The 12,500-nt window shown below is 48.5% G+C and overlaps 1 protein-coding gene across 2 annotated transcripts in view; it reads left to right on the forward strand.

The window, feature by feature from the left end:
* Positions 1 to 12,500, forward strand: part of itsn2a (intersectin 2a) — a 134,677-nt gene that overhangs the window by 110,566 nt on the left and 11,611 nt on the right. For both annotated transcript variants that reach the window (XM_062550461.1, XM_062550460.1), the window contains 2 exons: positions 3,082 to 3,273; positions 11,564 to 11,685. In XM_062550461.1, the coding sequence (XP_062406445.1) occupies positions 3,082 to 3,273; positions 11,564 to 11,685 (314 nt within the window). The remainder of the gene's footprint in view (positions 1 to 3,081; positions 3,274 to 11,563; positions 11,686 to 12,500) is intronic.

The following is a 12,500-nucleotide window of genomic DNA, read 5'->3' on the forward strand; positions in this document are numbered from 1 at the left end:
CAGCAGGGACACAGCCATAGAGCAGCAGGGATGCCCCCATAGAGCAGCAGGGATGCCCCCATAGTGCAGCAGGGATGCCCCCATAGTGCAGCAGGGATGCCCCCATAGTGCAGCAGGGATGAACCAGTCAACTAGTGCAGCAGGGATGAACCAGTCATCTAGTGCAGCAGAGACACAGCCATAGTGCAGCAGGGATGCCCCCATAGTGCAGCAGAGATGCCCCCATAGTGCAGCAGGGACACAGCCATAGTGCAGCAGGGATGCCCCCATAGTGCAGCAGGGACACAGCCATAGTGCAGCAGGGATGCCCCCATAGTGCAGCAGGGATGCCCCCATAGTGCAGCAGGGACACAGCCATAGTGCAGCAGGGATGCCCCCATAGTGCAGCAGGGATGCCCCCATAGTGCAGCAGGGATGCCCCCATAGTGCAGCAGAGATGCCCCCATAGTGCAGCAGGGATGCCCCCATAGTGCAGCAGGGATGCCCCCATAGTGCAGCAGGGATGCCCCCATAGTGCAGCAGGGATGCACCAGTCAACTAGTGCAGCAGAGATGCACCAGTCAACTAGAGAGGCAGGGATGCCCCCATAGTGCAGCAGAGATGAACCAGTCAACTAGTGCAGCAGGGATGCCTCCATAGTGCAGCAGAGATGAACCAGTCAACTAGTGCAGCAGGGATGCCCCCATAGTGCAGCAGAGATGAACCAGTCAACTAGTGCAGCAGGGATGCCCCCATAGTGCAGCAGGGATGAACCAGTCAACTAGTGCAGCAGAGACACAGCCATAGTGCAGCAGGGATGCCCCCATAGTGCAGCAGGGATGCCCCCATAGTGCAGCAGGGATGAACCAGTCAACTAGTGCAGCAGGGATGCCCCCATAGTGCAGCAGGGATGAACCAGTCAACTAGTGCAGCAGGGATGCCCCCATAGTGCAGCAGAGATGCCCCCATAGTGCAGCAGGGATGCTCCCATAGTGCAGCAGGGATGCCCCCATAGTGCAGCAGAGATGAACCAGTCAACTAGTGCAGCAGGGATGCCCCCATAGTGCAGCAGGGATGAACCAGTCAACTAGTGCAGCAGGGATGCCCCCATAGTGCAGCAGGGATGCCCCCATAGTGCAGCAGGGATGCCCCCATAGTGCAGCAGGGATGCCCCCATAGTGCAGCAGGGATGCCCCTATAGTGCAGCAGGGATGCACCAGTCAACTAGTGCAGGAGAGATGCACCCATAGTGCAGCAGGGATGCACCAGTCAACTAGTGCAGGAGAGATGCACCCATAGTGCAGCAGGGATGCACCAGTCAACTAGTGCAGGAGAGATGCACCCATAGTGCAGCAGGGATGCACCAGTCAACTAGTGCAGGAGAGATGCACCCATAGTGCAGCAGGGATGCACCAGTCAACTAGTGCAGGAGAGATACACCCATAGTGCAGCAGGGATGCACCAGTCAACTAGTGCTCAGAGATGCCCCCATAGTGCAGCAGGGATGCACCAGTCAACTAGTGCTCAGAGATGCCCCCATAGTGCAGCAGGGATGCACCAGTCAACTAGAGAGGCAGGGATGCCCCCATAGTGCAGCAGGGATGAACCAGTCAACTAGAGCAGCAGGGATGCCTCCATAGTGCAGCAGAGATGAACCAGTCAACTAGTGCAGCAGGGATGCCCCCATAGTGCAGCAGAGATGCCCCCATAGTGCAGCAGGGATGCCCCCATAGTGCAGCAGGGATGAACCAGTCAACTAGTGCAGCAGAGATGCCCCCATAGTGCAGCAGAGATGCCCCCATAGTGCAGCAGGGATGAACCAGTCAACTAGTGCAGCAGGGATGCCCCCATAGTGCAGCAGAGATGAACCAGTCAACTAGTGCAGCAGGGATGCCCCCATAGTGCAGCAGAGATGAACCAGTCAACTAGTGCAGCAGGGATGCCCCCATAGTGCAGCAGAGATGAACCAGTCAACTAGTGCAGCAGGGATGCCCCCATAGTGCAGCAGGGATGCACCAGTCAACTAGTGCTCAGAGATGCCCCCATAGTGCAGCAGGGATGCACCAGTCAACTAGTGCTCAGAGATGCCCCCATAGTGCAGCAGGGATGCACCAGTCAACTAGAGCAGCAGAGACACAGCCATAGTGCAACAGAGATGAACCAGTCAACTAGTGCAGCAGGGATGCCCCCATAGAGCCGGCATGTGCAGCATCAGTAAATGTCATGTCATGTAAAAAAGGCCGATATTAGCCAATAGTGGCGTTGGGCTGATATATTGGTGCATCTTTAAAGAAGAGGCCTTAGTGTTCAGTGATAGAGGCTGTGTTTGGATCACAGTGTTCAGTGTTCAGTGTTAGAGGCTGTGTTTGGATCACAGTGTTCAGTGATAGAGGCTGTGTTTGGATCACAGTGTTCAGTGATAGAGGCTGTGTTTAGATCACAATGTTCAGTGATAGCGGCTGTGTTTGGATCACAGTGTTCAGTGTTCGGTGATAGAGGCTGTGTTTGGATCACAGTGTTCAGGCCATTGTGATGCTCTAATACCTGCCCCTCGTTTTACCACAGATTTCAGCCTCTTCAGTTTCCTAGAGGAGGTTGAGCTCGGCTTGGTTTCCCTCTTTCATCAGAGCTGTTTGTTTTCAGCAGCATGCCCCAGGATCGCTCATAGGAATCCAGACACTCTTTAAAGAAGCCATTGGCAGTATTTGTCATTAGATAAAAACAGCATGCTGTTTTTTAATTCCGTGTATGCTCAAACGTACTCTGGAGTTTAGGTAGAGAATCAGTAAAATCCACACACTCTATGCCCAAATAAACCTCTACGATTTGCATAAAGACATTTACAGTCTGTCTCACAAGATGAAAAGTACCGGTAGCCTGAAGATGAATTTATAATCTGGTTTATAATCACTAGCTCCTCTGTAAACATTCCCACTGCACTGTACTGTGCTGTTTTAAATAAAGATAAAATGCTTCCTGTTGTTGCCTTCAGCAGAACATCTCCAGGAAGGTGTGTTGTGTGACAGAATGACATTCCTTTGTATTTCTTGGCCTAATGTTTGGTCTCTGTCTCGTGTGTGTCGTCTGCTCTTCCTGCTGCAGTCTGTCAGGTGATCGCCATGTACGACTACAAGGCTGCCAACGGCGACGAGATGAGCTTCTCCAAGGGTCAGCTGATCAGCGTCCTCAACCAGGACAACGCGGACTGGTGGAGAGGAGAGGTCAACGGGGTCACAGGGCTCTTCCCCACCAACTACGTCAAGATGACCACGGAGTCTGACCCCAGCCAGCAATGTGAGATCCGCCGCTCTGCTGATGGTGATGTTGATGTTGATGTTCTGTTTGTCTTTTCGTTTTTGTTTACAGGGTAGCGTGTTGTCCAGTAGAAGGAAAACAACATGTCAGCACAAAAAAACACAAGAGCAACTTTATCATCTTTAACTACAGACAAACTTTATCTAACATGAACACACATTCTGTCTTTCAGTTGAGTACTGTGCCACACACACACACACACACACACACACACACACACACACACACACACACACACACACACACACACATACAGTACACACACACACACTCACATAGACACACAAAAACGTTTTTGTTATTATTGTTTTTAATGAGAGACAGTTGCATGACCTGCAAGCACACATGCACACACACACACACACACACACACACACACACACACACACATAAACACACAGCCCTTTGGGGAGTTATGCTAACAAGCTGTCTGCGAGCATATTTGTAGGAATGTATGTAAGCTGGGTAATGAGGGCCCAAGGTCGCCCTGTGACCCCAGAGAGAGTTGTGTTTGGATCTGTGTGTGTGTTTGTGCTAGAGTGTGTGTGTGTGTGTGTGTGTGTGTGTGTGTGTGTGTGTGTGTGTGTGTGTGCATCATGGATGCTTGTTGGAACCTCTCTGATATGCCAGTAAGGGTTTAAGGTCTGACAGTGCACTCCCCTGGATGCCTCAGCTCACACTGTTTGGTATTCAGAGCTCATACTGTGTGTGTGTGTGTCTGTTTGTCTGTCTAGCCGTTTACTGACTGCACAGATAGCCGGCGATGCACGGGCTTTTAGCCGGCTAGTCCCGATTGTACTCACTGATAGCCGGCTAATCGACGGGGTGATTTACGCTGCCAATTGTCCTCCCCTGAGGGTACACATATTCCCGGGGCGACTGCAGTGAGGACGCGAGGCGGATATGCGGCGGCTAGCTGAGACATGGGCGGAGCTGTCAACAACGAGAGTTGTGCACACACTGCTGAAAGACTTAAAATCAGCAAACAGTTGACTGTATGCTGAGCACAGCTGTCAGATCATCATCATACTGTTCACATATTAACACTGGTCCTTGTGGTCCATCTAGCACACTGTTCTTTCAAATGTCAATGGCAATTAAATCGCCAAACATCTCAGCATTTATTTATTAATTTGGTAACATATTGGGAAAAACATAGCCTATCCTGCTTTATCTACAGCCAGGATAAATTAGCTAGACATTGGCTAGCTTGCTCAAATAACCATTGACAACGTATTTCGTTAAAGCATGTAGGCTAGGCCTATATCATACCCACCCTAAGGTTTAAGAAACATAACAACGTTGTCCAATTTTAGTTTAATGCATTTTTCTGAATTGGAGAGGTCTCCTTATGAGGGTAGGCTCTGCATTTTAAATGGCTAATCGCTAGTCGCGATTAGCATCGTTGGTTTAAACTTTGCAGAGCTGTTTTGTTGTTATCACAAAAATACTGATTGTAACTGCTGTTAGGAAGACAGTTTGGAACCTGGCAGACGTGAGGCAGTGAAAGGTAATGCATAGTCCAAGCGGAATGAGTGGAGAGTTGATATTGTGACGAGGCAAGAATTACTCTGTTAGGAAATATTTATTACCAGATGAATATGAGGAATGACATTACATGGAAGTGGCCTGTTTAAGATCCCCGTGGCTATATCCCACAACATGGGTGGCATCCCGTAACATAAATCCCTTATCCCACAACACATCAGCTGACTAGTCTAGTACACCTATATAATGCGTAACCGTCAACTATCTTATGACAACAGGCTGCTTAACCATCTTAGCCGTAGGCTACATTTCCCCCTTGCATGAACGTAACACAAGCATATACGAGCCGCGCTACAATATTGTGTCACATCGAGCTAGCAAGTCTAGCTAGCCACAAACAACAGTGCATACCAGACTGTATAGAACAGGTGCATACTGCATAGGCTACTAATGACACTTTTTTACGGTCAGTGAATAGCACCGAGTGAAAATCAATGTTTGCTTTATATCTAGTGACAGTGGTGATGTCGTCAGTTTGGATAAGTAGAGTAAACTTAGTCAGAAGATCTAGAAATATCAAACGGAGGAGCAGAGAACTTGACAGAGAGCTGCACCGCTGTTTTGAGAATGACAGTAGTGTCACGAGACTTCGACGCCTATGTTGTTGTACGTCACTGTTCAACTTCACACCCAGTTCTTACATGTTTACGCCTACACCGAGGCGGCTTTGGAATACCGCGCCTCTTGTCCTCACTGACCTAGCCGGGGAATGGCCGGTTAAACCTAGCCGCGGATGAGGCGGCGTTCAGTCAGTTAACGGCTTCTGTCTGTGTCAATCTGTGTGTGTGTGTGTGTGTTAGAGACCAATAGAGAGAGAGAGAGAGAGAGAGAGAGATTGTGTGTGTCTTAGAGACCGATAGAGAAAGAGAGAGAAAGAAAGAGTGTGTGTTAAAGAGAAAGAGAGAGAAAGAAAGTGTTTGTGTTTGTGTGTCTGTCTGCCAGTGTGTCTGAGAGACAGAGAGAGAGAGAGAGAGTGTGTGTGTGTGTGTGTGTGTGTGTGTGTGTGTTGAGAATAAAGCGGCTGATCCGCAGTCTAGCTGTGCTGTGCTGTGCTCCCTCTCCACACCTCTGGGACGCTCCAGCAGTGTCGTGCTCCTTTAGCTTCAGTACATTAGCATGTGGAAAGGCTGAATCCGCCCGGCCCGGCCCGCTGCTACAGTAGGAGTGTGTGTGTGTGTGTGTGTGTGTGTGTGTGTGTGTGTGTGTGCTCCCTCTCCACACCTCTGGGACGCTCCAGCAGCGTCGTGCTCCTTTAGCTTCAGTACATTAGCATGTGGAAAGGCTGAGTCCGCCCGGCCCGCTGCTACAGTAGGTGTGTGTGTGTGTGTGTGTGTGTGTGTGTGTGCTCCCTCTCCGCACCTCTGGGACGCTCCAGCAGCGTCGCGCTCCTTTAGTGGGGTGGAACTTTCTAGACCTTCATCTGCAAAATACGCGTCTAGGAATGTTCTCTGGTAAAATACGCGTCTAGGAATGTTCTCTGGTAAAATAGGCGTCTAGGAATGTTCTCTGGTAAAATAGGTGTCTAGGAATGTTCTCTGGTAAAATAGGCGTCTAGGAATGTTCTCTGGTAAAATAGGCGTCTAGGAATGTTCTCTGGTAAAATAGGCGTCTAGGAATGTTCTCTGGTAAGGCCTCTTAGCAAGTCGGCCTACAGGGAGCTCCTTTTGACAGTCCTCTTCCCAGTTGGCCATAGTGCAGAACACACACCAAAAACAGCTGAACAGTAGTCTCTCTCTCTCTCTCTCTCTCTCTCTCTCTCTCATTCTCTGCCTCTCTCTCTCTCTCTCTCGTTCTCTCTCTGCCTCTCTCTCTCTCTGCCTCTCTCTCTGCCTCTCTCTCTCTCTCGCTCTCTCTCTCTGCCTCTCTCTCTCTCTCTCTCTCTCTCCCTCTCTCTGTCTGTCTGTCTGTCTCTCTCTCTATCTCCCCCCCTCTCTTTGTGTTTGTTTGTTTGTATCTGTATGTGTGTGAATAAGCAGCAGAGGATAGAATGTGTGAGAGAGAAAGCTACTTTGCGTTGTGTGCCTTTGTCTTTGTCTTTGTCTGTGTGTGTGTAAGATGTTTTTTTATCAGTATATGACGTGAATAAGCAGCAAAGGGTAGAACGTGTCTGAGAGAGAAAGCTACTTTGCGTTGTGTGTGTGTGTGTGTGTGTGTGTGTGTGTGTGTGTGTGTGTGTGTGTGTGCGTGCGTGTGTGTGTGCATGTGTGCGCTTTTGTCTGTAAACTAGAGCATTGTTACTCTGGGTGTTGATGAAAACATGGCTGCCAGAAGCATGTGTGTTGTTGGGTGGGGATCAGACCCAGTGTTCCCCCTCGTGATCCCCGATTCCGGGCCACCGTTGCTGGGATCGCTGCCATGATCTGCCCTCCCTTCAGACAACCGCTGGCTTCTAGTCCGTCTTTGTTCTTTTCCCAAACTGGGGGATTTCTGCTCAAGGCACGATAGCAGTTCTGGAGTATTTGTTTATTCAATGGAAATGTGCGCTGTGAGATTAAAAATAAGGCATGTTGTTGTTGTTGCTGCGTCCTTGTTGGATAAATCTGATAGACAGTGGGACTTTCCAACTTGAAGAAACTAGATAGCATCCAGTTATTGTGTCTGCTTACATAAGGCAAATATTGAATTTGCAAATCAATGCGGTAAAAATCCCCAACGATTTGTACTTTTATTTCTGTGGCCTTGTTTGTTGTCTCTTAGTCTGAATCTGAAATATTGACTGACGCTTATTGTTGAGGGTGTTTTCCTTTCAGTGAGTGTAGATGTTATTGGTTAAGTTTCTCACATAGATTTTGTTCTTTGACAGCAAACAAAATACCGATGGCTCTTCTAGCGATAGAGTTCAAAATATAGATAACTCTTAGACAGAGATCATGGACGTTCTTCTGTCTTAATCAGTCAGGTTTTTGCTGAAGAAATCATTTGGTTTAGTGTCTTCATCTAGATTTAGCTCTGGCTAATGTCATGTCATAATGCCTCCATCCAAAACACAAGAGCCTCTTCTGATGTTAACATGGTCCTGTTTTCTGTTGCAGTTCCACTACCGATAAAACAGTCTTTAGGGGTAGAGCTCAAATCTGAAGGGTGCTATCACAAGGTTCCACCACCGATAAAACAGTCTTTAGGGGTAGAGCTCAAATCTGAAGGGTGCTATCACAAGGTTCCACTACCGATAAAACAGTCTTTAGGGGTAGAGCTCAAATCTGAAGGGTGCTATCACAAGGTTCCACTACCGATAAAACAGTCTGTAGGGGTAGAGCTCAAATCTGAAGGGTGCTATCACAAGGTTCCACTACCGATAAAACAGTCTTTAGGGGTAGAGCTCAAATCTGAAGGGTGCTATCACAAGGTTCCACTACCGATAAAACAGTCTTTAGGGGTAGAGCTCAAATCTGACGGGTGCTATCACAAGGTTCCTTTGTTGAGGGTGTGGGGGGTGGAGCAGTGATTGGGTACTGGACGATCTGATCACTTAGACACACTCCAAAGCAGAACACATATGGGCTTCAGTTCACACACACCCTAGAACATTTGTGTAAGATGTTGTGTTAGTGTGGAAGCTACAGTAAAATGGCCGCCCAATGTTATGCTGTTGATGCTAGAGTTTGAGCAGTGGCATTGTCCTCTGATTTCCTCCTTTACTGACTTCTGACCTGCATCCCTCTCTCCATCCATCTCTCCATCCATCACTCCATCCGTGGCCCACATTTACACCCCCCTGGTCACCTCTTCGCTCTGCCCTGGTCACTCCTCCTCTCCGCCTCATCTGTGTTCTCTTTTAGGACTGTCCAACTGTCCCCGCCTCCTTCCTCCTCCCTTCCTCCTCTTCCTCCTTTCCTGGGCCAATCAGAACGCTGTGCTCCAGGAAGCTGATGAAGTGACTCCGCCCCTCACTAACTCTTTCCGGAGATGGCTCCTCCCTCCACACGTTTTTTGCGTCCTTCTGTCTTTCTTTGTGATGCGTTTCCTGTCTTTGTGATGCGTTTCCTGTCACTGACTCTGTCTGTTTTATCCCAACTAACCAGGGAGGTGGGCGGGATTAACAATGTCGGGTAGTCATAGAAACGGACCGTACCAAGCTAGTATCCACAGTTAAACAACAATGTAGCAAAAACTGTCAAAAATGTCCCAAATTACCCTTTGCGTCAGTCACTCTCCTAGACATGGACACCGTATTTTTGATTAAAGTCAAAACTTTCTAACTAATTATATTATACTTATATCCTAATATCTTCATTTAGCATTTGCTTAGGACAACATTTTGCCACGTAACTCACACACACACTAACAATGTCACCTGTTAGAAGATCAGTGTCCGTTCCATACTCGACAGCACCTATGCAATGACCTGAGAGTGTTTGTCTTTAGTTTAGTTTAGTTTAGTTTAGTTTAGGTTTGTGTTTGGGTTTGTGTTGTGTTGCGATGAGCTTGCTCGTTTTTATATGACCTTGTGCCTCCTCCTGTACAGGTTACCATGTACATAGAAATGAGAATAAACTCTTTTTACCAGAGAATCTTACTGGCTTTTTTTCTGACTTTATTTTTATGTAGCAGAAAATATTCGATTTATGAGAAAAGTTAGGGAGGGAATTGTTGACATAACTATGTTGAGTAAGTCCAACAAGTTATTTTTTTGAGTATATTATTATGATTTAAAGAATCTTTCAACTGTTCATTTTAATGCTAATGTAATGTTTGTTATTGTTGCTGTTGTACATCGCTTTGGATAAAAGTGTCTGCTAAGCATACATCTAGATCTCTGTATAGATCATTTATCTTTATGTTTAGGATTAGAAGTATTTACTTACATTTATTTTCCTCTTATCTGATGTTACTTGTAAAGTTAATGTTCCAGATGTTTCAGATATACAGTAATATCCTCCCAAAACTATGTTGATAAGGTTACATTTTATATGGCCGAGCCCATCAATAGCACTGTGGCTGTTGTATCCTGCAGCTAGATATAAACTTCTAAACTTCAGACATTGATATTGTAACACATCTAAGAGTAACATTAGTTGTTAAACCCCTGCTGTCCGGAACAGACTGGTTTCTAATGGATCTTAGGAATTCCAGGTCAAACATTTTGATCTGCTTGGAGTCTGCCACACTTTCTATGTGACCCCAACCATGAAATGCAATTTGTCTAAAAGAGTCCATTTTTGTATCACCCGTCAGAATGGGCCCACCTGTGTGTGTGCGTGCGTGTGTGTGTGTCTCTGTGTGTGTGTGCGGGCATGTGTGTGTGTGTGTGTGTGTGTGTGTGCAGGTGTGTGTGTGCACGTGTGTGTGTGTGTGTGTGTGTGTGTGTGCACGTGTGTGTGTGTGTGTGTGTGTGTGTGTGTGCCCTGTGCTGCCGGGACTAACACAGATAGATGAGGCGGCGGCGCTCTGGTGGCGTGCGTGCTGAGGGCAGACGAGATGAGCGTCTAATTAAAGTGATGAATGCCCACATGGGCGCGGCCAGGCAGGACCCAACGATGGACGCACACCGTGACAGATCGCCCCAGGGCTGCTGGACGATGCCAGAGACGCCATAAGTGGGGACGGAGCGGGCCGCTTTAGAAAGGGCCTCATTCATCATCTCTTTAGCAGAGCAGGGGCTCAGACTGGAATTACTTTAAAGTGTGTGTGTGCTGCTGCTTTTATCACACACACACACACACACACACACACACACACACACATTTTATTGCTTTTATTTGAACCTTAACACAGGGGAAGAATTTATAGATCCAGATATTGATATGTTACCCGTCTAGACAGGTCTGATCAAACACAGAATGCTTTGTGCTATTCATCCTTGCACTGGTGGGTAAACATGACATCTTCTTCTCCCAGTGGATAAAACAACCTGTTATTGTAGAAATGGAGCAGGACTTTGCTTTATAGTTCACAGAGTTGCAGTCCACATAAAACAGTTTGTGCACATGTCCACGACTCAGAAACACAAGAATGATTAGTTCAGGGGGTCAGGATTTGACTGATTAGCTTCGCCGATTAGCAAGGCACTTCCTCGTCGCCATTTTCCAGAAATACATCATGTCCGGTGCCGTTTTCCCATAGTTTTCCTCATGCTGATTGGTGGCTGTTCCACTCTCAGCTCATGCACGAGCTTAGTGTGGGCACGAGCTCTCCTTCTGTACCTTACATCAATCAGTAACCTGCCACTTAATTGGCTAAGTAAAACGGCACCGGAAACAAGCCCCTTGAAACGCCATGTTGAAGCCTGAAAAAATCGTTCAATTTTGGCAATTTTCACTAGCCTAGCATTCCCATTGAAATGAATGGGGGCGGGACTTGTTCACTTTCTCCAGTTCTTATAGTACCTCCATGGATTAGTTTGAATTGAAGTCCCAGGTTTGTGATGCTGCCAACAAGTGGCTTGACTTACACTAACACATGCACAGACAACATGGGCTGTAGATAGGAAAGCAAATCAACACACTGACCTCCTGACACACAGTCACACTCGTTAGTACAAGCTAATCTGTACTCTACTACATTCTACACTACTACTGTAACATGGCCCCATGCCCCTACATTCACACACACACACACACACACGCGCACGCACACACACACACATGCACACATACCTACATACACTTACACACACACACACACACTTACACTTACACACACACACACACACACACTTACACACACACACACACACCCTCTCTCTCTCTCTGTCTGAGGTGTGTGTGCGTGCTCCCTGCAGGGTGTGCGGACCTGATGAGCCTGGAGACGATGAGCACGCAGGAGAGGAAGCGGCAGGGCTACATCCACGAGCTCATCCAGACCGAGGAGCGCTACCTGGAGGACCTGGAGCTGGTGCTGGAGGTACCTCACCTGGGCCCACCCCCAAGACCTCACCTGGGCCCCGCACACCTCACCTGGGCCCCGCCCCCAACACCTCACCTGGGCCCACCCCCAAGACCTCACCTGGGCCCACCCCCAAGACCTCACCTGGGCCCCGCACACCTCACCTGGGCCCCGCCCCCAACACCTCACCTGGGCCCACCCCCAAGACCTCACCTGGGCCTCTGACACCTCACCTGAACCCCTAACATGTCACCTGGCTCCACCCCTAACACCTCACCTGGGCCCCGCCCACCTCACCCGGCTCCACCCCTAACGCCTCACCTGGCCCCGCCCCTAACATCTCGTCTGGCCCCGCCCCCACACATCACCGACCCCGCCCACCTCACCTGGGCCCCATCCCTAACGCCTCACCTGGCTCAACCCCTAACACCTCACCTAAACCCCTAACACCTCACCTAAACCACTAACACCTCACCTAAACCCCTAACACCTCACCTAAACCCCTAACACCTCACCTGAACCCCTAACACCTCACCTAAACCACTAACACCTCACCTAAACCCCTAACACCTCACCTAAACCACTAACACCTCACCTGAACCACTAACACCTCACCTAAACCACTAACACCTCACCTAAACCCCTAACACCTCACCTAAACCCCTAACACCTCACCTAAACCACTAACACCTCATCTAAACCCCTAACACCTCACCTAAACCCCTAACACCTCACCTGAACTCCTAACACCTCACCTGAACTCCTAACACCTCACCTGAACCCCTAACACCTCACCTAAACACCTAACACCTCACCTAAACCCCTAACACCTC

The sequence above is a fragment of the Sardina pilchardus genome, chromosome 12 (genome assembly GCF_963854185.1).
Source record: "Sardina pilchardus chromosome 12, fSarPil1.1, whole genome shotgun sequence".
NCBI lineage: Eukaryota > Metazoa > Chordata > Actinopteri > Clupeiformes > Clupeidae > Sardina > Sardina pilchardus.